Source organism: Notamacropus eugenii, chromosome 2 (genome assembly GCF_028372415.1).
Source record: "Notamacropus eugenii isolate mMacEug1 chromosome 2, mMacEug1.pri_v2, whole genome shotgun sequence".
NCBI classification, from domain to species: Eukaryota; Metazoa; Chordata; class Mammalia; order Diprotodontia; family Macropodidae; genus Notamacropus; species Notamacropus eugenii.
The window spans coordinates 104,046,095-104,074,044 of record NC_092873.1 but is presented as its reverse complement, the minus strand read 5'-3'; the positions used below and the strand labels follow the sequence as shown (position 1 = coordinate 104,074,044).

General features: G+C 42.0%; 1 protein-coding gene across 10 annotated transcripts; it reads right to left on the bottom strand.

Moving 5' to 3' along the window:
- Positions 1-247: 247 nt before the first annotated feature.
- Positions 248-22,552, bottom strand: LOC140526154 (H-2 class II histocompatibility antigen, E-S beta chain-like). Of its 10 annotated transcripts, none has more exons than XM_072642132.1 (6): positions 22,456-22,552; positions 16,341-16,417; positions 4,183-4,452; positions 2,230-2,511; positions 1,629-1,820; positions 248-1,146 (listed from the first exon to the last, which is right to left on the bottom strand). In XM_072642132.1, the coding sequence occupies exons 3-6, from the start codon at positions 4,442-4,444 to the stop codon at positions 1,028-1,030; spliced, it is 855 nt and encodes a 284-aa protein (XP_072498233.1). In that variant the 5' UTR covers positions 4,445-4,452; positions 16,341-16,417; positions 22,456-22,552; the 3' UTR covers positions 248-1,027. The 10 variants fall into 10 exon arrangements, with proteins under 10 accessions (XP_072498233.1, XP_072498236.1, XP_072498227.1 ...); XM_072642135.1 differs by lacking the exon at positions 22,456-22,552 and having other exon boundaries at positions 248-952; positions 1,123-1,146; positions 1,629-1,739; positions 16,341-16,523; XM_072642126.1 differs by lacking the exon at positions 22,456-22,552 and having other exon boundaries at positions 248-700; positions 1,026-1,146; positions 16,341-16,522.
- Positions 22,553-27,950: the final 5,398 nt, after the last annotated feature.

Below are 27,950 nucleotides of genomic sequence, written 5' to 3'. Positions count from 1 at the left end.
ACTACAAAATGGGGGAAATGATGCTGAATGTATATAACTAGAGTTACCAGGTTTGGCCACAGAGAAGAGAAAATAAACATTTCATGGAGGAAGTGGGGAGATTATGGGTATGTATTGTGCATGTACTGTTGGATACATGTGATCTATGTGATGGTTATTAGGGAACTTTGGAGAAAAAATTTTGTTATGAGGAAAAGCAATGGGGGCAGGGCATATATTAAGCAATGAATACAACATGAACACAAAATGTATTACTAAACATTTAATTTTTTAAAAGTGCCGTGGAGAGGCACAGGATAGGCCAGAACAGGCTACACTACATCATCAAATAAGAACTGAGCAGAAGTCACAGAAGAGCCATGAGAGAGGTGGATCACCAGAATGAGGGGGGCCCCTCACATGGGAAAGCTAAGGGTTTCTGGGCACACAGCTTGTGAGGGCACTGGTATCTACATAATATCAGGAAACGTCTCAGGAGGGCCACTAGCTTGTTGATTAACCAACTTCTGTGTGAATTATAGAAGGAAATGGACAAGAGGGGGCCAGGATGAAAAGGTGTAGTTGGATCGCAATCTGCACCTCTGGAGGGATTTCACACTTTGACAGATTCTACAAATCCCAAATGCTGAAGTTTCTTCCTTTGCTCCCCTCACTTTGTCTCCGTGTCACCAAGGACCAGTTGATTCTCGGTCTTCTAATTCTCGGGTGAAGATTCAAAGGACAAAAATGGATGTTAAAAACACACAGAAACAAAGGCAGGTGGAGGGGGTCTTCGAAACTCTTTAAGGGAAATACCAAGAGTCCAGACAGTCAAAGGAACTATGCCAAGGAAGGGGTCAGTAAAGCTAACTCCTGGAGATCTGGGCACAAGCAGGGGCTTCCAAATGTGAGAGGAAGGCTTGAGGACTCAACAGTTCCAGGGGACACAGGCTCAGGGATCAGCTCAGGAGCGCTGCAGGGGTCACAGAACAGGCACAGAAGGGTCTACATGGGGGTCTGAAACCAGAAACAGAACCACTTCTTACCACTAAGGGTCCCCAAGTCTCTTCTTAGCTTCAGGCCCCACTGGGCAGACACTGTAGCTGTGAGAATCCTGATCCCACCTGGGTACAAGGATCTTACCTGTTGGTCGTGAACCACGATTTCCTAGGAAAGGAAGAGAAACAGACATACAAATCCTTGTAAATTTTAGAGCCACAGAAGCAAAGGGCATCAGGGTTCTGAGCACTGTGGGGCAGGGGGCTCCTGCTATTGCTTAGTCCAGTACTGGACACCACAGAGGAAGCACTTAATCGATGCTTCATCCATCCAGCTACAACAGTGTGAGTGGACAGGGTGGAGGGAGAATGGCAGGGGGAGGGGCTAAAGTCTGGAACCTGAGACCCCTCCCAAGGCTATCTCTATGGTGAATATGGGATTCCCTAAGACCCATGAGCCCTGGCATGTGACTCCTTCACCACCTTCTATAAGTTCCTGGGGGTGGGGGTAGGGAGAAGAACTGAAGTCAGAGTCAGACCACCCCTTCACCTGACCTGGGGCCAGATTTCTGGCACAATCAAATATCCTCTCTGTCCTAGAGAAGATCATGGATGGGAGGGGGCCTCAGGCCTTTCCCCAGACTATCTCACCTTTCTGACTCCTCTTGTGGACAATGAGGCCAACCCCAAAGAAGATCAACCCCAGCACGAGCCCCCCGACTCCACTTAGCATCTTACTCTGGGCAGATTCAGACTGTGCTTCTGCAGAGGAGAGACACCAAGGATCAAAACTTTTCCTCAAGAGCCAGCCCCGTGTGGGGAGCAGGTTGGTCTGAGGGGACCCTGAGAAGGTAAGGAAATCCTGTCTAAGAATGGATTGATGTGCTAACGGCCTTTCAGGACTCAAGAAGTGATAGCTCATCAGGAGAACTGACATCAATCCATCTCAAAATCTAGCTCCCCAACCCTGGGACAAAGGGGTCTATAGGCTAATCACAGAGTCTCAGAAGGAGGCCAGCTCCTAGGGCTGGGGTCAGTGAGGAAGCTGACAAGGTCTCCATAGCTCTTAGATCAGCACTGCCATTAGGTGGCTGGGCTGGGAAAAGGGAGGAGAGCGGGTAGCACCGCATGGGGTTTTTATCAGCCCAGGGCAGAAGAAAAGAGGGTCCAGGATACACAATGAGGGGATCTCAGAGCTAGGTCCATGTCCTGACCAATGTTAGAACTGGAGGGTGAGGGAGCTCTATCTCACTCCAGTCCAAGATGACAGGTCTCTGAAGGCTGGAGTGCTCCACTTGGCATGTGTAGACATCACCATGCTTGGGGGTCATTTCCAGCATCACCAACATCTGGTAAGTCCAGTCTCCATTGCTGACCAGGCCTGTGGACACAACCCCAGCTGTCTCCTCCTGCCCATTCAGGAACCACCTGACCTCAATGTCCCCAGGATAGAAACCAGTGACAGAGCAGACAAGCAGGTTGTGGTGTCCCAGGGGAGCCAGCTTTGATGGATACACAATCACCTCAGGCTGAACTGGAAGAAAAAAGAAAGATCTTGGGTGAGGGAGCCAGAGCAGATCTTCTAGTCCAGTCACCACCTCTGCCACGTGATCCACAACCAGCCTCAGGTCTCCTCTCCTTCCCAGGGTCAGAAATGGGCGTCTTGGTAGACATATATGTTCCTCTTAAGACTAGGAATCTGAACTAGCAGGAAGTGGGCCTAGGAGTTTATGGTGCTGAATTTTCACAGCCCCAGCTCATGAGGATTCAGTGATATGGGAAGGAATTAGAAGGTAAGATTTCTCATTGCAAACAGATAATTTGTAAAGCATTATTTCCAAAAGCAGAATATAAGGGCATACAATAAGCTATTTTCAGAAATACTTCTAGGTCAAATATTGAGATGCTATCAATCCACTGAAGAAATCTTGAATCAGGGGAACAGTGGTGAATATCTAGGCCCAGCAGAAACTTTAGCATCTTGACCCAGAGCCCAGGCACCCTGGGAGAAGCAGAAGTATGTCTGGGTCTGAGGAGAAAGATAATTTCAAGGAGTCATCACAGAAGACTGGGAGGGAGGAGGGAGAGAGAGAATGTGGTTGATACAGGAGAGACCAGAGCATGGGAAGTCTCTGCTGAGCTAAGATTCAAGGATTAAAAAACGAGAAGTTTTATTCATGACTTAAAAAGGTTCATGAAGACTTGGGGGATTTAATTTTATATTAATTATTTTGTTCTCTCTTTTTTGAATTGTGTATAACTGTTTGCTGCGCTAATTGGGATTTTTTTTGGCAAAGATACTGGAGTGGTTGGACATTTCTTTCTGCAGTTCATTTTACAGATGAGGAAACTGAGGAAAAAAGGGTTAAGTGACTTGCCCAGTGTAATACAGCCAGGAAATGTCAGAGGCCAGATTTGAACTGAGGGAGAGGAGTCTTCCCGACTGCCAGCTTGGCACTCTTTCCATTGCCCTACCTGCTGCCTATTAACCACTTTGGTATTGTATAAATATAAGTTATTTATTGGTGAAGGGTTTGGGGCTTGTTCCCAAAGTAATTAATCCCCATTAGAATTGGAGGAGGGAAAAGAAATCTGAATTTGACTGAGGAAAAAGGGACTCAAGGAACCAGAATCCATGTTAGTATAAGAAGGTCTCTTCCCCCTTCCTTCTGTCCCCATTCATTGTCCCCCATTTCTTCTCCTCTCTCTTCCCTTCCCTTGTCCCCTTCTCTCATTTCCAGCTTCCTCCTCCTCCTTCCTCCCCATGTCTCTTCCCTTTCTTCTCACTGTCACTTCCCTACCTCTTCTCTCTCATCCCTCCTTCTTTCTCCCTCCATCCTAGTCCCCTCCCCCAGTCTTCTTCCTTCCCCCTTATCCCCCTTTGTCCCCCATCTCTCCTCCATCTCCCTTCCCTGCTTCTCCCCCTTGGTCCCCTCCCTTCCCCCTCCTTCACAACCCATCACCTCCCCCTCTCCTGCTCCCCCTGGTCTCTCCCCTGCTCTGTGACCCCCCCCACCTTCCCTCCTCCCCACCTTCCCCCTCCCATCACAGCCTCCCCTCCCTCTGCGCTCCCTTCCAGCCCCTTCTCTTCTCTCCCCTCCCTGCTCTGCCCCACCCCAGGATGCCCCCCCCGGCTCCCTACTCCCTCTCCCTGGGTCCCTCCCGGGCTCCCCTGGTCCCCACTCCCCACCCGGGGCGCACTCACCGCGCCTGGGCCCTGAGAAGGGCTCAATCACCCTGTAGTTGTATCTGCAGTAGCTGTCCACAGCCTCCCTTTCGTCCTCCAGCAGCTCCTTCTGTTTGTTCCAAGCCTCAGCCTCGGGGCGCCCCAGCTCCGACACCGCCACGTACTCCCCCACGGCGCTGTCGAAGCGCACGATCTCCTCCCGGTTGTAGATGCTTCTGTGCACGTACCGCACCTGCTGCATCCCGTTCACAAAGTGACACTCGCCCTTAAACTGCTTCATGAAGAGCTCTGAGGGGACACCGGGGGAGGGTCAGCCCTGGAGGACACCCCATTCCTCGAACCTAAGACTGTAACTTGGGCCTGACCAAGGAGAAACTAGCCCATGGGAAGCACTTAATAATGCTTATTACTGATTGATGGCCACCCCACCAGGGACAAAGTGATTTTTACAAAATGTGACTGTGACCACTTAATGCAGCTCCTCAAGAAGCTGTGATGGCTCCCTATGGACCCCTGGAGAAATTTCAGAGCCCTGACCTTGGCCCTCAGAGCCCTCCCAGTCTGACTCCAGCCTGCCTTTCCAGCATCTCCTAGTATTCCTTCTCACACACAATTTATGTTTTAGTCAAACCCACTACTTGCTGCTCCCCAAACTCAGCATTTCATCTCCCACCTCCACACATGTGAACAGCCTCCACGCCTGACCTGCCCTCTAACCCACCCCCACCTCATGGATTCCTTGACCTTTTTATACTGAAGTATCTTCCCTTCTCTGTGCAGAACTGTACTTCCTCAAAGAGAGTCAGCTAATAAATAAACATATATTAACTGCTTACTCTGTGTTGGCTACCCTGTTAGGTGCTGGGAATATAAATATATAATTGTAATATGTTCCTTAGGAAGAGAAAAATCTGAGAAAGGTATGAGTTTAGGGGAAAAACAATGAGTTCAGTTTTCAACATGTGTTTAAGAGAGCTGAGAAAATCCAGGAGGCAGCAGGTGATGCTGGACAGAGACAAGGGCAGGAAACACAGACCTCCCAGTCATCTGAAAAGACATGGGAATGAACTCTACTGGAGCTGAGGAAGTCCCAGAGAGAACAGGAGAGGGTCCAAGTCAGACCTTAGGAAACAACCTCATTTAGGGCACAAGATGTAGAGGATGAGCCTGCAAAGGGGACTGAGAAAAAGTGACCAGACAGGTAAGGAGAGAACCAAGAGACAGCAGTCACAAAAGCCCAGAGAGGAGAGAACACCCAGGAGCTGAGGGAGGCTGACAGGGGCAGATTCAGCAGAAAGTTCCTGAAGGAGGAAGCCTGAGAAGAGACCATCGGCTTTAGCAATGATGATATAGATGCTTGGTCACTTTGGAGACAGCAGTCTCAAGAGAATAATGAGGTGGAAGTCAGACTGCCAAGGTCTGAGGCATGAGGGAGAGAAGTGGAGACAGTGTGTGCAGGCACTTTGTGTAGGAGTCTGGCTGAGAAAGGAAGGGAAAATATGTAGAATAATCAGGTGAGCAGATTACCTTCTAGACAAGGTGAAATATTTTTACAAAGCTAAGAATCTGCTCACAGCTGAGGTTCTTTGTAGGAATGATTCCAATGCCCCTTTTTATTGAACATCCAAACTGTCACCATTAAAGGCACCACTATCCTCCTGTCACCCAGGCTGGGTTTAGGGTTTGGTCTCTTTTTGCATCCCCAGTACTTAAACTTAGCACAGTGCCTGGCACGTAGTAGGTGCTTAATAAATGTTTATTGACTAACTGAAAGTGTGAAACAGAAGCAGAATGAAGTAGATGGAACCCCCAGAAGAACTGATACAACGACAATAATATGAAAACAAACAACTTGGACAGATTTAGGAAATCTGATCACCATAATAACCAATGACTGCAGAGGACTGATGGTGAAACATGGCACCCACTTCCTGATCAGGAGGACTCAGGATGCAGGAAAATTTTTTTAAAAGGCCAATGCAAAACTTTGTATAACTTGACTGTGCATGTTTATAATAGGGGGCATGGTTTTTCCTCTCAGTTTGAAAGGGAGAAGTATAAGTTTGGGAGGTAGAAAAGGCAGTTTTTTGCTGATCAAAAATGTTTTTTTAAAAAAAGTAATTTGTAATTTAGACCCAAAGGGTCAGTAAATTATATATCCTTCATTGACCCAGAAATAACAATACTAGGCATATGCCAAAAAAGAAAGTCAAAGGTAGATGACACATAAGTGAGATACATACACACACATATATATGTACACAAATACATATAACATATACATATTATGAGATAGGTGTGTATGTATGGGTGTGTATATACATAGCAGCATTTTTTGTTGTAGCAGAGACCTGGAGACAAAGTGGGTGCCACTATTTGAGAAACAACTAAACACATGCTTTTCTAAGAGAGTTAAAGTGTGTCCTTGGGATGTAAGAAGCAATGAAAGGGACGGATCCAGTGAATACCAGGAAACACTGTCTGAAGTAATGCAGACAGAAGGAAGCAGAGCATGGAGACCAGTTTCCTCAGTGACAATAATCTGAAGGAAAACTGCCTAGAAAGACTTCAGATTCAGGTCAGTGCAATGACCCATCAGGGCTCCAGGAGACACAGGCTGAAGCAGTCTTGGCAAAGAGACGATGGACCTGAGGCAGGGAATGAGACAGACATTTCAGTCACAACCCAAAGACACAGGAATCCTAATTGTGGGGGTGGGGAAGTTTTTGGTTTAGGTCTTAGTGACTGATGGGCAGTGATAATGATGCAATAAAACAGCAGAAAACATCATCAATGAAACATTTTTAAATACAAAGACCAGAAGAAATGGCAAAAAAGGAAAGAGACAAAGCAGGTCAGTTTGGGTCCTCTCCTGTTAAATTTAACCTACACTTTACAAAACCAAACAGCACATAAGAGGAGCTCACAGTTTCATCTACTATCAACATTTCCTGGTTTTGAACTGTCTCTTGCAGGAGCTGAGAAGGAGATTAAACTCCTAAGAGAAAGAGCTGAAGAACTGAGGAGGGTATATTTCTCTATGGGAGAAATAGGGAATCCACCAATTTTAAAATAATCAGACCATTCAAAGCAGAACTGGAAGGGAAGTTAGCAGCCGCGCAGTTCCACCTCCTTATGTTACAAATGGGGATGCTGAGACTCAGAAAAGTGATGTGACTTGCCCAAGGTCACTAAAGTAGTAAAGGGGGGATCAAGCATTGAACCCAGGACTCCTGACTTCTTTCCACTGGATCACACTGTCTGTAGTCAGAACACAGGGCTTCCAATGCCAATTGTGCTGATAAGTCTGAGAGCTTTGTGCTAATAATCACTTCTCTCTAAATCAATTACTTCCTCTGTAAAATGGAGACAATAATTGTGGCAGTCTCTATTTCATAGACTTGTGGTGAAGATCTCAGAGGACTGTGTATGGCAATTTGTAACAAGAGAGCCCACATCAGTAGAAAGTACTTTGATTTTCTGACCCATCCCAATGGTCTTCCTTCTATCAGTACAGAGCAAAACCTATCCACACTTGCTCATCTTGCGTGATTTTTCTATAGATCCTCTATAGAAGACTTACCCCAGCAAGCTAGAGGAATAACTGTAGGTCCTTGGAAATTCTGAGGTTACCAATGAGACCCATCCAATTTTCTTTCCAATCATGTATTTCCTCCATGATCTTTCTTACTATCATTCATAAGGCCAGGTTAACACTGGGAAAAGGTTACAACTGACTATTGCATCTCCTTTTGGAAATTTGCAACCTTAAGATTCTGAAGCAGAAAAAAATATTTGTGCTAAAAAAAACAAACACAAAAAGAAACATACCACACTTTGACCTGGGAGCCATTTGGAAGTGGTAGAGGCACTGAGGCATTTCCCAAATGTAACCCAACCAACTCCATTCCTTTTTTCAGTTCTGGGTGCAATCTATCATGCATCTGCAGAGTTTCCTCTAAATATGCAGAGTGATGCGTTAATTAGAATGTCATAATCTGAACCATGGGCATTTTTCATCCCTTTCACACTTTCCTGTATGGATTGTAAGGCTGGTCTATTTTTAACATAAGTGTAAATTATTTGTAGGAATATTAAATTTTTTTCTGCCTCACTGGGTACTTATCATCAGAGGAACATTGAATGAGGTAATAACTGTTTTTCAATCTTTCAGAAAATTTTGAATGATTATGGAATCAAAGACTCCTTATTAACAAACAATAAGAATGATGGGATCTTATATTCTATATGTTTTTTAGTTAATTTTGAAATGGTAAACGTTTGGTCCATTGCTGAATCCCAAAGAATTGGCATATAGGTCAGTAGTTACTCTTACTCTCTCAGTCACCATTCTTTTTCGTATCAATAAGGTCCAGTAATTTCCAGGATCTTTCCCTCCTTCAGATCCCTTGAATACTGGTCCCCTGATGCCCTCACAACTGTGTCATTTCTAACACAAATCTCTTCTATGAACACTTAGCAATCTAGCTGCTTTTCCTGTCTTTGTTTTCTTTGCAGTCATTTTTACCTCCATGTTAAGTACATCCAGGATTGTTGTTAGACTCCAAGTGCTGTGTGGTTGCATTATCCTTCACAGAGAAAATTCTGAAGTGCTTATTTGCCAACAATATTGGCCATTGTGATGGAAGAGATCGAGTGCAGGGTCCAGGTCAAAGAAGAATTCCCTATGGACAGTGAGGTTCCCCAGATACTTCCTCCTCATCTTTTCTAAATTTTTAAGTTTCTTTTAAAGTTAAATACAAAATAAGAAAAGAAAAACAAACATTGCCATGTACACAGTACAACATAAGAGAGGATTCAATACAGAACAATAAATTTCCATTTCAAGAAAACCTATATCAACAAATTCTACGTATTGATTTCAAAGCTGTCGTGCTTTACTTTGCTCCCTTGTAGGTTTTCTTTTGTTCTCTGTCGTGCACTTTTTACTTTATTTTTCCCTCCCTCCCCTTGCCAGAAGGCTATAATTTATACACACATGTATTTTTATATGTAAATACATATATACATAGATATCTACACACATATACATAAATACACATATAAACTCATAAACACACATATAACTCATATGTAAGACCATACTGTGTTGATTTCTACTTGTCATCTGTTTCTCTGAAGGTGGACAGCGCCTGGCCTTTATGAATCCAAGTCTTTCCATGTTTTCCTAACAACAATATTCCAACACAATCACATTCTATCTGAGAGGCTGTCTATGAAAATATTTTTCCAGTTTTCTGCATGTCTTCTATTCTCATCTGCATGGGCTTTATTTATACAAGAAAATTTTAATGTAAAATAATAAGAATTATCCATTTTACACTTCAACAATGCTGTCACCTTATAATATAGCTTAAGTTCTGATATTGCTGAATCTACTTTCCTTACATCTTTTTTTTCCTGGTTTCTTCTTTTTCGGGTTCCTGATGTTTTGCTCTTCTGAATAAATACTGTTATTATTTTTTTCTAAATCAGTAAGGTAATTTTTTAGTAATTTCATTGGGATGGCCATACATAAATAGATTAGTTAGGCAAAATTTTCATTTTAATTGTATCACCATTACCTCACCATGCAATATAAATATTACTTAAATTATTTAGATATGACTTTATTTATATAAAAATGTTTTATATTTTTGTCCATATATAATTCCTGTGTCTATTTTGGCATGTACATTATCAGTATTTTATACTGTTTAGTTATTTTAAATGGTCCCAAATAATATTGAATAATAGTTCTGACACACAGTGTAGTTTCCCTATTTTTCTCTTTTGATTGCCAAGCCATTTCTTCTTGTGGATGACATTGGGCTGACTCTCAGAAGACTTGAAACATTGAAAAACCTTCTGGAAGAAACTTGTAATCACTCAAGGAAGTCTGTCCTATCAATTCAAACCGGAAATACCAAGTGAATGAAGATTATCTATTGCACAGATTTCAGCATCCAATTTGATGCTGTGGAGCTTGTCCATCAATACAGCTCTCTGGGATAGACAGAGAGATGGGTCATGAATTGGGCACAAAATTGATAAACAGGAAGAGAATGGTTAGATTTCAGCCAGAAAATTCCACAGCTCCTTTAACTAAACCCAAGCTTTTCATGTAAGTAAAAGTTCATCTTCACAATGCTAATATTTTCCTGTTATTTTGATATGGCAGAAAGATATGGATTACAACTGCCTCTGAAGAATTAAGCATGACTTTCACACACAAAGCATATAGTAGATATATGAAATATGCAAACATTCCAAAGAGGAAAAGAGTGTCAAAAATATCATCAAGGAAACGTATGATAGGAAGACAAGAGGGGCTACATACAATGCAAGACAAAAAGGATGATGCATGGACAAACAGGGGGATCCACAGATATCCTCCCAATGGCAGCAGAGAGCATAATGACTGTCATGAACCTGGGTGGACTCCATAGGGAAATTTATGGGAGAATATGGATAAGAGTCACATAGAATGGGCAGGTGTCAAGGAGGTGAGATCTGCACCTTGGAAGGAACTTTGGAATCAGTGAGATCATAGATCTAATTGGGTATGAGTGCTGAAATACAGACAAGAACAATAAATAGAACTGTCCTTCATTCTATTCTCTTGTCCCTCAGTAGATTATATCCTATTTCTCTGATTCCTTTTACAAACAAATCCCTCTAAATATTCATCTGCATCCAAAGGACTCTCACTTAAAACTCAGTGATCTAGGTTTATAATAATACTCTTAAATGAATACATGAACCAAAAAAAAAATTGCTAACTACCAAATGAGAAGCATTAGAAATGCAAATACAAAACTAAAGACAATCCCCCAGTGAAAGAGTATGCATTCCAAAGGGGGAAGAATACAGAGCAGTGGTGGCCAGGGAGGGAAGTTGGGCTGGTGTGTGGGACCATGGGGGGAGTACATGGACGCAGTTGATCCAGGAACAATGGAAAAGTAGATTTTGTCACAGCTCTTGGGACCAGATTTTACTTTGGGGGGAGGAGGAAGAGCTGTGAGGAAAGGACAGGTGCATCTCTATGAAGAGGCTGGCAAGGGGGTTGTGGAGGAAATTGCTGCAGAGAAGGGAATAAAGTGAAGGCTGACAGGACCTTTTCTGAAATAGTAGTCTGGGGTCTTAGCAGCAAGGTTGTGCAGTGGATAGAGCAGGGGCTTGGAATCAGGAAGACCTAGGTTCATATTCAGCCTCAGACACTTCTTAACTGTGTGACCCTGGACAAGTCACTTAACCCTGTTTTCCTCAGTTGTCTCATCTTTAAAACAAGCTGGAGAAAAAAATGGCAAATTATTCCAGTATCTTTGCCAAGAAAACCACAAATAGAGTCACAAAGAGTTAAATAATACAGCTCAAATGTCTGAACAACAACACACACCACTGAGGACTTAGTCGCCAATCAAGAAAGTGGGGCTACGTAGCATAATTTTTACTTGAAAAGCAAGATGATTGATTGTTAAAGCAGTGGTTCCTCCATTTACCTCCTTCCACAAATTATAATGAATTTTGCCTCCAAACTCATCCTTCTGTCAGTGTCCTCACTTCTTTGAAATCCTCCCCTCCTTGAGCTTCTGGGGCACCTCATCATCTCCACTTTTTTCTTACCTCTCTAACTACTACCTGTCTGTCTCCTGAGCTGACCCTTCCTTCTCTTCTTAATCATTAACATTCAGGATCACTGCCCTCTATTCTCCTCTCTCCAATATCTCTTCATTGCCATTTTTCTCTCTCTACAGATACCTCCTAAATCTTGATCTCAGTTCACCTTTCCTTACAGTCTCACTTCCTATGTTTCCAAGTCCTTGCCAAACATCTCCACCTGGATGTTCCCAGGCACCTCCAACTAAAAATATAAAAGTCATCATCGTGGCAATGATCTCACATCTTCCTCCTCACTTCCTGATATCTATTAATGGTACCACCATTCTCCCTTGTACCAGTTGCAGAAAACGTGAAGTAATTTGGGCATCAGGTCTTTCTCTTTCCCTTACCTCCCATAAACAAGGCAAAAAACCTTTTTCATTCTTCCTTTCCAGTGCCTCCTCTCTACCCCAACTTTTCTAATCACACCATCACCACACACCTTAAAACCATTTAAAACTCAAATATCCTCAACTATATTAATATTGCAGGATACCATACTAACTACATCACCCCTCTAATTACTTGGCCAAGTCACTATCTTTGGAGTCCCATTTTCCTCATGTATAAAACAAGAGAACTGGCCCAGATGATTTCTAAGGGTCAAATCCTGGGATTCTGTGCATATAAACAACAGTTTTAGAAAGTCATCCACAGGTAAAGCTCCTCCATAAAAATTAGGGATTAGGAGCGATAACATTTAATATCATTATAGGACTTTAATAAGGGCCAAAGCTTGAATTAATCAATCAGAAGAGGAGCCTGGACTTAACAGTCTCTTTGTTCTCTGAAGTAAACTCAGAGTATACCCCTTCTTATGTCAACAAGGCCAGATGAGGCTGACAGCAAATTTTATGAGACCGTTAACCTGAGACACTATCTTGAAAAATGGGACTTTTTCCATATCTTAATATTTTGTGAACATATACTATATTATGGCATGTTAATGGTAAATAAAACATGGATATCCTGAGTCATAATTTCAAATGATGCTTTGTCAACTCTCTTATCTTATTGTATTTACAACCTATTCAATTAAGAAAATTCCTTTCTCATGGTATAGTTAAGTATGTATTGAGACCATAAATCTGAGAGCCAGAGCCATCCTGGAATTGTTCTGAAAAAGATTAAAATCTGGTCATTCTTCTATCAGGCCGTCAAAAGTTTCTTTCTAACTCCATGGCCATGTAACCGCTAGCTTTAAGGGAGTAAACAATATGCATTCAGCCTGTTTTCCTTTATTATCCAAACTTTCAGGTTGACAGGGGAAACGGGGAGATCTTGGCCTCATGTATTGGGAATGGGAAACAGAATGAAATCAATGTGGTCTCCAATTCAAGTGAGTCAGACCTGAACCCCTTGGAATGACCTCAAATATGTTTAGCATACTGATTTCTTAGACATTTTTCTGTCTCCTTGGTAAATTCAAGATCTAAAAGTGGGAAAATGTGTTAAACATTTTCCCACTTTTAGATCTTGATGTTACCAAATTTCTGACATTGTACTTCTGAATCTTGGGAACATCTGAAGCCTCTGGTCCCTCTTTGTTTCGCTGACATCTTGAGCTGACTGTGCTGATAAGTCCTAAGTCCATCCTCGTACATATGACTGCCCTACTCAGCCCAGTCCTTCCTCTCAAGATGACAGTCTACAATATGGCTCTCTGCCAAGCTCCAGAGACTGCTCTCTATGGTTTAAAGTTTTTTCTCCAAAGCCCCCAGCTCACCACATCACTCTCCATTGCTGTGTAAAGACCATCTTCTGAAGCCTAGAAATCAAGGTCTTCACCTCTGCTCCCATTTCCCTTTCTAGCCTTCTTTTTCACTTTTGCCCACATGAATCCTGAGCTCAAGCCAAAGGCTATAGACAATCCCTTAGTTCCTCCTTATGCTTGCCCTTTTCTGTGCTCATTCTCCCACAGACATAGATTCCCTTCCTATTACAGGTGAGGTACCCCCATCCCCGAGTTCCCTCAGCTCACAATCTCTGTTATCCTTACTCTCATTTCTGATATTGAATCTGTTGTCAAAACCTGGCAGTTTTACCTTTTGTAGCATCCCAAATATGCTCCATTTTCTTCTCTGACATTGCCATGGCCCTGATGCAGGCCCTCACCACTCTCCACCTACACTTTGGCAATAGCTTGCTGGTGGATGTGCCTGCCTCCAGTCTCTCTCCACTGTAGTCCATCCCCTATTCAGCTGTAGAATGGATCTTCCTAAGGCACAGATCTAACCCTCTCACCCACCTGCTCAATATACTCCAGTGATTCCCTGTCACCTCCAGCATCAAATTTAAAAATCTTGTTTGGCCTTCAAAGTCTTTCACATGTTTGTCGCTCCTACCTTTTCAGTCTCCTTATCTCTCACTCCCCCCTCCCCCACCCATGTACTTTGTGATCCAGTGACACTGGCTGCCCTGCTGTCCCTCCTACCAGACACTCCATGTCCCAGCTCTGGGCATTTCCTCTGCCTGTCCCCAGGTCTGGAATGCTTTCCCTCCTCATCCCTGATTCGTGGCTTTCCTGGCTTCCTTCAAAGTCCAATCTAAAATCCCATCTGCTTCAGAAAACCTTTTCCAGTCCCCTTTAATTCTAGTGCCTTCCCTCCATTGGTTACTTCTAAATTATCCTGAAAATAACTTGTTTGCACACAGTTGTTTTCATGTTGTCATCTCCAGGGACTTTTACCTTTCTTTGTATCCCCCACAGTTAACACAGTGCCTGGCACAAAGTTCTAGCTGAGAGGCTATTTAAACATTGTGTAGTTTGGATGATTGTCCACAAGGGGGCAGCACCTGCTCAGTACACCCATGGCTGATACCAGGATCATCCTGGAGTTGTCAGCTGGGGTAATCAGCCTTCACCCTTGGAGGACAGGGAGGTCTCCTGCCGTTGGATCTCACCTTGCTCAGGTCCTGACAAACTGTCTCTAGAAGGCCCTTTCTCTCTTGCCCAGCCCTGGAGAATGGGTGTTACACATGACATATTCTCCCCTCTCAGAGGCAGTGCAGGACACAAAGCTCAAACCTGGGTCAGATCCTGGAGAACAGCTCTAGAGCAGGTTAGGACCAGAAAGAGACTGTGATTGGACAGGCCAGGTGCCAGGCCAGGCTACAGGGGCAATAATATAGACATTGGTCCCCAACTATACTTACACTAGATGGGAGAGGTTTGTGTCCCATCCCAGAGAGTTCTCTCCCTGCACAGGACAAAGAAATTCACCTCCCTGAAGAGTCATGGAAGAGGTCCTGTGATCCAGGCCTGGGCATCAGGGAGAGCAGAAGCATTGTAGAGACCAGAGATGACACTGGTAGGCAGCGGTCCAAGAGTGCAAGCCCTGCCTGGGCCGGGGAAGTGGGGGACTAGACAACATTGAGTCTACACCTCTCTTTTTCAGCCCATTAATAAAAGACCATGAAGACAGGAGAAAAAACAGCCTGATCCTCTTGGTTTATCCAGCCCAATAACTGCCTCTAACCTGCCTTGAGGAATAGATCGGGACACTTTGCCCTACTCCACCATGATGTTATTCACAAAAACCAAACGCTAGCTTCACTTATGGCCTTGAAATCATACCTGGAAAATTAATCCAAGAAAATTTATGCCTTCCTCCCCGAATAACAGCCAAATATAAACCTTTCCGGCAGTTTAGGTGTACTCTGTGACAATGTTTAGTGGGACAGAAACATTTAGATGGGGTGCAAAACCTTGGCATTTTGTGACCATGTCCTCTCCCCCAATCAATAATCTCCAGTGATTTCCTGTACCCTCCAATACCAAACAAAAAACCTTCTGCTTGGCCTTTTAGACCTTTCCCAACCTGGCCCCTCCTATTTTTCCAGTCTTCTTACACTTTATGTTCCCAGGCCCCCAGCACTCTGCTATCCAGTGACACCAGCCTTCTTCTTCTTCCTGCCATATGTTTCTCCATCTCTCACTCTGGGCCCTCTCTGACTGTCCCTCCTTCTCGGAATCCTCTTTACCCTCTGCCTCCTCACTTCCCTGGCTTACTTCAAACATCAGCTCCAACGCCACCTTCAGGAAGCCTGTCCTGATCCCCTTTAACGTCAGTGACTTCCCTCTCTTGATCACATCCCATTTCTCCTGTACCTATCTTGTTCATACAGAGTTGTTCACCTGTTGTCTCCCCCATTAGACTGTGAGCTCCTTGAGAACAGGAGTTGTCTTTGGCCCTTCTTTCTATCATTGGCATCAGCACAGTGCCCAGCAGATAGTAATCGCCTCATAACTGCTTATTGACAAACTGCCTAGAGCCTCAATTCTTGGAGTGGGGAATGCATCATGTCTCTGAACCCCAAGGAAAAGGGAGAAAGGAAGTAAAGAACCTAAGGTAGAGTTAGTTGGGAGAGAAGCCTGAAATCCAATTTCCCTACTGCCCACCTATCTGAAGACCATCCTGTCCCAAGTACTTCCTTTGGTTTGGGCCCAGAGAGAAGAGTGCTCCCCTTGGGTCCCACATGGGCTCCCCGGGGAGCTGCTGCTCCGTACTTACGTGGGGCATATCTGCCTGCAACCACCTGGGAATTCAGTGCCAGCAGGGTCACAGCCAGGACCTCTGTCCAGATGCCTCTGGAGAGGGAGACAAAAAGCATCCTGGAGATAAGAAGAGTATAAGGTACTCAGAGATATAACAGTGAGGATGGCCCTCACTTCATGGACCTACCCCCCTACATTTCCCAGACTAACAATTTATAGACTCTCTTCTCTGCCCCAGGGTTGGGCAACCTCAGAGTGGAGAGAACCAGTCAGTATTGGGAAAGAACTACATCATTTGTTCCCAGGCAGAGGTTCCGTTTGCAGGGTCTGTTCTAATGCTTCAGAATTTTTCTGGTGAAGAAAAGAAAAGGTCACAGAAATCACAGAATGTCAGGGATGAAAGGGGCCCCAGAGGTCACGTCTTGACTGGACTGTTACAATAGCCAAATGTTAGGGGGCTGCGGCTGAGCTGCTAGTGTAGATCAGTGGAAGTCTTCGCTATTGTAGTGGGTCCCACATATTTTGGTAACAAATGTTCCAATATTTTTAAAAAAGAAAGATTGACAAGTCTGCACTCTCTGGTTCAATGAATTCTACTTTTGACTCACAGAAAAAAATTAAAATCCATTATACAAGATATGGTTTGTGAGCATGTTGAAAAGGAAGAGTGATTGTAAAAGGGCCATAAAGGCCTCATGAAAACAGGTTCCATCAAACAAATCTTCCTTATGTGACTCTGTAACTGAACTGATGGATCAGGAGAATCTTGTTGATGTATTAAACCTGGATTCCCACAAAGAGTCTGACAAAACCTTCAGTGCTGCCACTGGGGAGAAGATGGGCAGCTATGGATTAGAGCCATGGACAGTGTTGTCAGCTGAATTTGGAAATGATTGAATCACTGGGGCCCCAATTCCTTAATGGATGAATGTCAGGTGGGAGGAAGTTCTCTAGCACAGGATGCCAAGAACCTGTCTTTGACTCTGTAATAGTCAACGTTTTAATCAGTGCTTTGGATGAAGACTGAAGACATGTAAAGTGAATTTTCAGATGACTTGAAACTGGGAGACCTGGTAACTGGGAGACCTGGTAACATATTCAGTGACAGAGGCAAGATCCAAAAGTTATTTACAGGTCAGAATGATGGGAAAATTTAATGGAATGAGATTTAATTTAATAGAGATGAAGTGGAAAGTTCTATACTTAGGCTAAAAAATATCCACTTTATCTGTTGGAGTGACTTTATGTGAGGAGGACCCATCATAATCAAAACATGTAGAGCTATAAAATTTGCTAAGTCCTTTACAAATATTATCTTATTTATTTGTGTTGTAACTCTTGGTTTACAAAATATGCTAAGTGCCAAGGTGCCTATGTGGCTCATGGGCTTATCTCAATTGGCTTCAGAGACTTTAGAGGCATTATTCAGAGAGAGGCATGAATAGAGGAAACTCCAGATCGTTAATGAAGCAAAGCTTTGCAATGGCATGTATGCATAGAAGGTCAGCCCTATGTTGTCTTTGAAATTCTAGTGATGCTAAGAATAGACCTTCCCTGAGTGAGATTGTTTGCTCATTCCTCACTTGACCTCAAAACTTACTTCACTTCCAGATGAAGAGCTCATTTACTCTTGTGTTTTTTATGTCGTATTCTAATTGGACACCTTCTCTGATTTCTGCCTGATATTTTGTTTGGATTAGTGAGTTTATTCGCTATTTGATATTACTCTTTTGTTTAACCAACATTTGGGGGAAAGGAGCCAAACTGAGGGAGATCAGCTTTGAGTTACCCTCACCCGTTAAAAGTAGTAAGCACAGAAACTTGAACTGTGAAGCTGTCATCCTGTAGACTACAAATATTTGGAGAGGAGAGTCACCAATAAATGACAAGGAGAGAGAAAGATCGATTTCCCCCAGGACAGACCATTTTCAGAAGTGGATGGAATGTCAAGTGAGTCCAAAGACAGCATGGAGCCAGTTTACCATACATGTCTGTCATTCCAAAATCTTTTCTCCACTACCTCTCTGATGTCCTTTGCCTACATGTCTCTCTGAATACTCTCTCCAGACTTTTTGCAGCTAAATGAAGTAAGTCCCTTATACAAGCAATCATGCAACATCACACTCAGTATTCGTTCCACCTAGCAGGAGTCCCTTACTTGTCCACATAAGCAGCATGCAGAACTCTACAGAAAGGTATGGAAAACCCTCTAAACAACTAGCCCTGTGTATGCAAGGGGCTCAGGTAAGGAGGGAGCTGTTCTTCATGCAGGTCTGAACCAGACTCTTGGGAAAACTGTCTATGCCTGATGTTGTCTTTTTCAGATCCCTTCAATATTGGAGGGCAAAGAATCCTGTGGGCTCAAATGTCAACTCAGGAGCAGGGGCAATGGATGTGACAGATGGATCCAAGAGTGTATGCAGAAAGACCTGACAGGGGCTCCCAGAAAATATAAGATTTAGTAATTGTGAGGAAGCAGTACAAAGCAGTTTACATGGCTAAAGGCACATAGAAATGTCAGTTTCCCAGCCACATGGGGCTAGGTTCAAAGAGCATAATAAAGAGTTTCAGTTCCTTAGCCGTGCAGGGCTAGATTCAAACAACACAATAAAGTTTTTCTCACAGTTCACAAAATTCCAATTTTACATTGTTGGGATTGGAAGCTCAATTCCGTGTGGACAGTCTCGGGCGGGTAAAGGTGGGAGCTTCTAAATCTTAGAGCTCTCACGAGACCCTCCCAGGAAATGGCAGGGAATAGAGGTGAACCGAGCTATCTCGAGTAATTCCGCCTCTTCCCATGAGAAACGTGATGGGAGAGAGATCTCCCCGCCCTCGAGATGGTCCCGGATCTGGGCACACTATTGTTATCTAACAGCACGGTATTGAGATGCAAACTGTGTGGCTGAAGGTTAAGTAGGATTGAGGAAGCCTGAAAGCTCTCTTAGCACGTGAGGAGCCAAGAGGACAGTAGGCTCCGTTTCTTTTCTTTCCTCTCTCCCCTCCCCCTCTCTCCCCGCTTGTACTTCTACTTCCAATCCCTTAAGATCTTAGCCTCCTTAGGAAATCTCCCCCTCTTCCTCCTAAGGAAGACCCCCCTGCACTTGTAACTAGACCCTGAAATAAAGCTCAACCCTTGTTCGACTCTGGAACGTCCTTTCTCTCATATGAGCATCCAGTTTTGGCCAACCGAAGACCTCGGAGGTGAGGTAAGAAGACTCGGGTAGCCCACACAGGCCTCTAGGCCTGGCATTACATCATGTCAAGTACAGATTAATCTTAGATGGCTCACAATAGACTAGTTTTGAGAAGGGAGATTTACATATCACCAAAATGAACAAGAAAACATACATACAAATTAATGCAATTACCAATGTTAACTAACATTAAGTTCCTTGTATGCCAGGAACACATTCTTAATGTCCTTTTAAGCATCAATTTTTCTAATGCCAGATGTCTCATGTAGTTATCTGATCCCTAGATATTCTTTCTTTGACAACAGGTTTTATTCTTGGGACAGTTCTAAAGGGGAGTTCTGCTTCTCTGGTTCAGACCTAAAAATTCCCAGATAATTTTGACAACATAAATTAGTATAATCACTTAAAATTTGTTCTTCATTTTTTGGAAACTTCATAGAATTTCAGTTTATATATCATTCTCTGTTCTCTCTTTACCTAAATTCTGTATCTGGTAAAAGAATCTTTTAAAATGTGAGGGTCAAACCATAAAATGAATTCATCTGCGTTTTAAAACTATTGGAAAGGAACTTAAAGAAGAAATAATTTAACTTACTTTTACCGCTACCTTATAAAATTCTGTGTAAAAATCAAAATGTGAGATCTTATTATCAAAGCATGATAAGTTTTAGAAGTGAATCATGTACATCTGTGTATAAATCTTTGAGGAACTTATCTGACCCTGTTACTTTTCCTCAAAATTTTACTATCCTATCTAATCAAACATCTATCACCTTATGTCTTTGTCTTAATCATTTCCTCCTTTGAAGGATGTTATCTGTATATTTATTTTATTATTTGGCTACCAATATAGGTAAAGTTGTAAGCTATTCATTCTTGTATCCCATTATAGTAACTCAGCGATGTCCCAATATTTAATTTAATAATAATTAATAGACTTAGTATTGGTCTTACAGAACTTCTAAATTATAGAAATTTGCTATAAAAGAAAAAGAGAGACAATATCATATATATTTACAAAAGGAAAGAATTTTTTTTGTTCTGTTTGATTACAGGAATGAGTCATTATCTGATAGCCAACCATGTGGTCACTAGGTGCTGAAAGCAAGATTTAGGGGTAATCAGGTGGGAAATTTCCTTCTTCAGAAAAGAAATAGCACATTTGGGAAATTAAGTCAGGAAGATCCTACCTAGGTTGTGTCCAAGGTCATCTCCAAAACCTTTCCAAACATCCACTGTTCTCAGCCTGTAGCACATGCCAACTGGTCTTATGATAACTTAAGCAACTATTCGTCTAATCAGAACTTAAAGCAATAGCAAATTGCAGTTTCAGTCTGAAATGGCAAATAAGTGTTGGCTGGTATCCTTCAGAGAGGGACATCTCAAATTTGATTCAGTTATTAATTACCAAATCAAGTTCCATAATCTTTCCTGTCTTCTTAAAATACTTTCTCAAATTCTCTAAACATACTTAAAGGATCTGAAACTGACACAAAAGTAGCCAGAACAACTATCTAGGGACAAGAAGGCTTTGGATAACCCCAATTTGTTCCCAAACCTTATCTGCCTTCCATATTTTCAATCAGACCTTTATTTATCTTTCCAAATCTCTCAATTCTGTTCTTCTGATTTCCCTTACATTTTAACCATAAGACAAGATATCTCATAGGTTATTACTTTTACTGGCATAACTGTACTGAAGTCCCATTCCAGTTTAAACAAACCAAAGACAATAATGGCTAACCTTTATGTCTTGGTTGCACAAGTTGGTTATTCTTCCCTAATTATACTCACTCTGAAAGAATGACGTAATTCAGGATTTAAGCCTTTTGCATGTGGTAAGATCAAACACGAATATTAACTCTTCCTTACGCCAGAGATTGACAATAAATTCAGATCAAAATACCAAGATCTCTTCTGCTTTATAGCTCATTACATTAATTTAACAATGAATTATCTTGAAATTTTAGCAGACCTTCTAAAAATCGCACAAGATTTTTCAAAATTTTTCTTCTCAAAGTATTTTCCCTTCTTTAAAAACAATTCAAAATTTATTCCAATGTTCAGTTAACTTTTATGAAGAAAATTAGTTGGAAACTTTCAAAATTATAGAAATCTCTTTTGTCCTCCTTAAAGCTAAAAGAAACCTTTAAAACTGGAATTCATCAAACTATGTTGGTATATAATAGCACAGTTTCACAAAATATCAAAAAGATGGTTGTAATGGAGAGATTTCATTTCTATAAGTCAAGAAGGACATGTTCAATTAATTTACACTTATCACAATGACAGATTTCCCTTAAATATTTTCCTGAATATTAAGTAGATTCTGGCATTTCATATAGATAGTCCATAAACCTTCAAATTAACATATGTGAATACATCCTTAAATGAAAAAGCTTTGAAAACCACACCCAAGTTTTTTCTTTTAAGGATTCTCATTTGCCCAATAGGAATTCTACAACACAGAAACTTTTACACAGAATTTTATAACAACTTTAGGTCAATTAAATCCTAAGTCACCTTGCATACAATGTGGAAAGCAGAAATTTAAAGCACCATAATTTTTTTCATAAAAGCCAATATTGCAAATGGAAATATCTGCTAGCATAGCTAATATCAAATTATTTAATTTTATCACTTCCTTTTAAAAGCCCAATTCATAACACAATAACTTCAGATGATATCAATCACATTTCCAGAAATCATTGATCTTATTACTGTTGGCAATTAAAACCACTTCAAAATTAAGAATTTCCATAATTATATTGTATGTAACATATGCTAGTCATTATGTTAAGCATTTTACAACCATTATATCATTTTAATTCCATAACAACAACCAGTATTATTTTTCCCTTTACAAATCAGGAAATGGTTCAAGCAGAGATAAAATACATTTTTTTTGCAATTGGAACAGATAAGTGTGACAATTACCACAAACAGAGAGGCTCGTGTCCCAGTCTTTTTTCCAGTGGCTGCAGAATTTACTAAGCCTGGGGGTTGTTTGCAGCTGCTGCGACAAGGTAAGTGGAAAGTACAACACCAGATGACATTCTCCAAACTTTATCTAGAAGGGTATGCTACAAAGTGCCCAATGGCACAGGACTATTACAACCACTCCCAGTCTTCGAATTGCTGCCCCTAAATTTCTCATGAATTCTCTTCTCTGTGGTTAGATCTGGAATGAGAGAAGTTAGCACGAACCCTTGCAGCTGTTAAAAATCCCCATTCTGAGATACTCTCTTAACTCTGGGAGGGAGTGGGGAATGCTAAGTGATCAGTACTGGGAGGGAGTGTTTTTAGCAAGGTGAACTCCTGGAGTCACTTATAGTCTTAGGAGTTTCTTTTCCAATAATTTCACATGATCAGTTTTCAAACTTTTTAAGGATTAGTCTCGTATTCCACAAAATCTGCTAAGATGTTTTTAACTAAGATGATCTATGTTTCCATTGTATTTCCAAGTTGGCCAGATCAGAAAAACAAGGAAAAGTCTCACAGTTTTGCTTGTTTGTTTCCCTAGCTGCAGCCCTTAGAAGTCTCTGGCTACCTGCATTTTAAATCTTACAAGACAACAGACTTGTTCACAGCACACATGATAGGGACACATGCTGACAGACAATTAACTGCAGGATAAATACAAACAGAGTTCACAATGAACAACAAAGAGTTGGGGAATTAGAACGTTGTTAGAAAGCCTCATCGTGAATTGGCTATTATTATTCCAAGGGAAGGAGGTGGCCAGGATTCAAGATCTGACAGAACACAGATGGATCCTGCAAACCTTTGTTCAGAGCACCTCTAGGGTGATTGGAGGTGGGGAGCCCTGAAGTTTCTATCTTAGACTAACTATTTTAGGAGATAGACCCCCATATAGTTTCACACTTCTGGTCTGTAGGTGGATTGTAACTATCCTCCTCAAGACCAGAGCCCTTAAGGGAAAGTGAGGAGGGGGAAGGAGAAGGAGGAAGTAATGGAGGCTGAACAAAGTGGTCCTCCTCAGGGGCTTGAGCAGGTAAAAGAAGGCAGGGAGAGAGGAGGTAACAGCAACGCATAGTCATCCTCCCCAGATCAAAGCATTTAAGGGAAGGGAGAGGAATAAAAGACATGAGGAATAGGGCAGAGGGAGTGAAAGGAAAGTACATGCTGCAGTCCTTAGGGTAAAGGGAGTTAGTTGGTAGCCTAGCTGGTGCTGAAGCAGCTTTGGGAGCCTTAAGGAAAGAGGTTCCTGCTTTTTGTTCTTTGTTCTCAGCCATTCCATTGAACCCAAGATGAAAACATTTAGACTGCTGTCTAGATGTTTTGGTGGCCTTTAAACATAATTTGGTTTTAAGATAAAGTAACGTTGACAGGTCTGAAAGGGCCCTATCATGACTAACGTAATTTAGGGCTATCTTTAGTTAATTGCCCTTAGTGCTAGCAATACTTGCACTAATTTTTCTAGGATCAATAGTCAAAGGAGATCTAAATAATGCAAACTGATTTAATGGGAATTGGTTCCCACCCCAAAACTAACGTAAAGGGAATTTGGGGACTTCCACCAAAATGGTGGGCATACTTTGGAAAATGGGAATAGGAGAACTGACTTGACCCCTGCAAGATTTAAGATTTCAGAAAAAAATGAATCCTGAGATGGCTAAGTCTTTCGGCATTGGCAAGGTGGGGAACTATTCTTTCCCAGTCAATCAGTTCCAATCCAAGTCACAGCATTGTAACTGTTGACCTTAAAGTTTGGATAAAAAAGGCACACAGGCTAAATGCGTAGTGTTTATTCCCTTAAAGCTAGTTGTTTCATGGCCATGGAGCTAGAAGGAAACCTCTGATTGAATGTTACAGGAATGACCAGGTTTATCTGTTTTAGGACAATCCCAGTATGTCTGTGTCCCTCAGGTTTATGTTGTCTATATACGTTTAACTATTCCATGGGAAAGGAATTTTCTTAATTGAATAGGTTGTAAATACAATAAGATAAGAGAGTTGACAAAGTGTCAATTGAAATTACAATCCAGGATATCTGCGTTTTCTTTACCACTAACATGCAATAACATGGCATATGTCCTCAAAATATCAAGATATGGACAACAGTTCCATTATTCAAGAAAAGTGTCTCAGGTTAAGGGTCTCACAAAGTATGCTAAGTCCACCCCATCTGACCTTGTTGACACAGGAAGAGGTATTCTCTGAGTTTACTTCAGAGAACAAAAATACTGTTGGGTCCAGGCTCTTCTTCTGATTGATTCATTCAAGTTCTGGTAATTATTGAAGTCCAAAAATGATATTAAATGTTATTAATGCCTTGGGATGGGGGGAGGGGAATGAGACAAGGCTGTGGAGTTCATTCCCTTTTAGTAGACAAAAGTATTTCACAAGCATCCACCAGTTTATGTAAATGCATCACTTTGGAGGTTCCTGAGAGCAGTAGGAGGGGCTGATATGTTGGAAGAGCAGGGACAATGACAGGTGAGTTTTAATGATCATCTCTCTCAACTCCAATATCTTGAGGGAATTATGGAACTCTTCAATCTGGGAGAAATAGATGATGAGAGTCTGAACTGGGCCTCATAGCTACCTTTTTGCTGCTAAAGTTGATGGCATATAGGCTGTGGGAACAACCTTGGACTCTCCTTGAGCCTCTCCACTTGATCTGGCTTTCACCTGAGGCTATAAGCCTTTCATTGTGGTTATGCCCAAATCTCTGTTCAACTACTTCCCACCCTTAATACCATTTTACAGGCTATTGACCACTCCCATCAAGTCTCTCCCTAGGACCCCTCCCTCCTCCAGACACCCCAGACTACTTGGCCCCCACTGGATTCCCCCCTCAGTCTTTCTGTATGTAAGATCCCTCTTGTTTCCATGAAAGTGCTCAGATTCAATCTGGTTCACTGGTATTATCAATATCAATGCTCAGATTTCTTAAGAATCTGCCCAATATGGAGGATTTTTAATAAGCTGTATTTTTCTTTGGCTGAAAGAAGACTTGTGTCAAATTCATTCAGGATCCATGTGTCACTATTTTGCATTCCCAGCACCTTTAAACCTCAACATTTTTGTTTCCTCACACTGGTAAACAGCTATGTTCACTCTTCTCCAGCCAAAAATGGAAGGTACATACAGCTCCCCCTCTCTCTATCCCTTCTCACCCTCCAAGCACCTTGTAGGTATTTTTTGGGCCTGACCTCTCAGGTTTCATTGTTGAGGTAAGAGAACCATATGTTGAGGTCTGAGGTTCTTGGGACCCCAAAGTACTGACACAAGGGGTACTGCTGAATGAATGTGATTCAAGACTTCTTTCAGCCAAAGTACAACAAAGCTTATTAAAGATTCGCCATACTGGGTTGACTCTTAAGAAGCCTAGCCATTTGCTTGTGTGTTCATCCTTCTTTGCTAAAAAAAAGACCATGCCATCAGAGAAATAATGACATGACTTGCACTTGACTTTGTTTTTGAGTGAGGTAGTTCTGTGCAGGTCACCAGCCTCACTTCTCCTCCAGGGCCATCTGAATCCAGTGACCAGATGTTCATGAGGATGACTGGAGATGACTCAAGTATGAGGCAATTGAGGTTAATTGACTTGCCCAAGGTCACACAGCTAGAAAGCATCAAGTGCCTGGGGTGAGATTTGAACTCAGGTCCTCCTGACTCCTGCACTGGTACTCTATCCACTGGACCACCTAGCTTCCTCAACAGAGACCTGAGCAGAATGATAATGAAAAGCCTATGGGCTTTCTGAGACTGTTGGAACAAATGGGAAGATTAGACTTGAGTAAGAAAGGCCAGATTAAGTGGGAAGATTCAAGAGGAGCTCAAGGAGGTTCCCAGAGTCTGAACCTCATCAGTTCTAACATTTACTCAAGTAAATTTTACTTCTGTGTCCATTCCTTAAAAACTTCTTTGAAAGAGAGGGCTTTTGAATCTATCAGATGAAGTGAGGGAGACTTCTGGAAATTTATCCAGTGGTACCAAGTGCCCTCTTTTCTACTGGAGAGTTCAAAAGCTTTATCTCTGCAGTGTCTCTTTTTCAGATCAGCGCATTTTTCCCAATTTGCCTTAGTGCCAAATAATATAGCAAATTCTGACATGTCTTAAACATCCAATTAGGAGTGACATGTTTCACTTAAAATATGACCAGAATAACTACTTTTTGGTTATTTCCCATTATACAAAAACCTTTCTCTTTTAGGTGCAGCATGACATAACTAAAATGCTAGTTGGTCTGCCTCCCTGATATGAGGGAAAATTTCCCTGATTTCTTCTTGTCTTTCTCTCCACCTTCACAATCTGACCAAGGTTAGAAAGTAGAAAGAGAGAGAGAAATTTACCAACAATTTCCAAAACTTTTATACTTTCCTTAAACTAAATAATATAAGATTAGTTTCTCTCTTTCTTTCTCCCATTATCCTCCCTGATGCTGCAGTCATCAGAGAGAAGGGATGAGGGGGAAGGAAAGAGAAAACATGGGAAAGAGATTAACGCACAAACACACTCATACAGAATATATAGAGACAGAATACATATACAGACCATAAAGAATTCAGAAACTGAGAAAAGACTGTCAGAAATCCTTTGCACAAATTAGACCTTTGGATTGATTTCTTTTACTTTGTTCCAAATATCCTTTATAAAATTCAAATTTTCACACTAAGTAATCTCCTCCTTCAAGGGTGGTTTTGTCTAAATTGCACCAATTAGTGGGACATAGGGCTGTCTGACAAATGCTGTCTAAAAGAGACTGAATGTAAGGATTACTTGATCCATAATTGATTGCCCCTTGTTTTAATTTCTTTAAAAATTTAAAATCCAGAGGAGTGAATTCTCTTGCAACTCTTCCTGAATTATTGAGATCTGGGGTTTATCTCAATGGCAATACTAACTTCATTTCCAAAGGTATCTTTTCTAAAAGTGACAGATGACTTTTAGGAGGCTGAGGTGGTATAGGCAGAAGATGATCCTTGGATAAAGGACCTGCTGGTCTTCTCCTTTCTGGAGGAGTAGAGGATGGCAGTAGCTCTGTGGAAGCTGAGGGTTCCAGGGATGCTGAGGCTTCCTCTGGCCAGAAGTCCACCTCTTCTCCCCCTTCCTCCTTCTCTGCGTCCACCCCTACCTGAGCGTCTTTGTCCTTAAAATGTATCTGTCCCATTGTTAACCTTACTTTTCCTGTTTACCTGTCAGCTCTGATTCCTTATGAACAGAATCTGTTTTTTCATTCTGTAATGCAGTGAGTTTTCCCCGTAAGCCTGAAATGTTGCTGAAGTAACATTGTGCCTGCGTGAACCCTCAGATAAAGTGAAATGCCCCCAAAGAGGCTCTCAAAGCTTCCCCTTAGTTGCTTTGTCGCAACATGGAGCTCCTTCCAAAGGGGGACGCTGTCACCAAAAGACGAGTCTCGTTCCTGGGTCAGATCCCTATTCCAGGTGCCATATGTGGTGGAT

Bases quoted from the DNA above. Each gene is read 5' to 3' on its own strand.
- LOC140526154 (XM_072642126.1), bottom strand. From the start codon at position 16,440: ATGCTTTTTGTCTCCCTCTCCAGAGGCATCTGGACAGAGGTCCTGGCT. The intron at 4,453-16,340 runs GTAAGTACGGAG...GTGTCCCCTCAG, and splicing joins TGCAGGCAGATATGCCCCAC to AGCTCTTCATGAAGCAGTTT. The intron at 2,512-4,182 runs GTGAGTGCGCCC...TTTTTCTTCCAG, and splicing joins CTTCTCAGGGCCCAGGCGCG to TTCAGCCTGAGGTGATTGTG.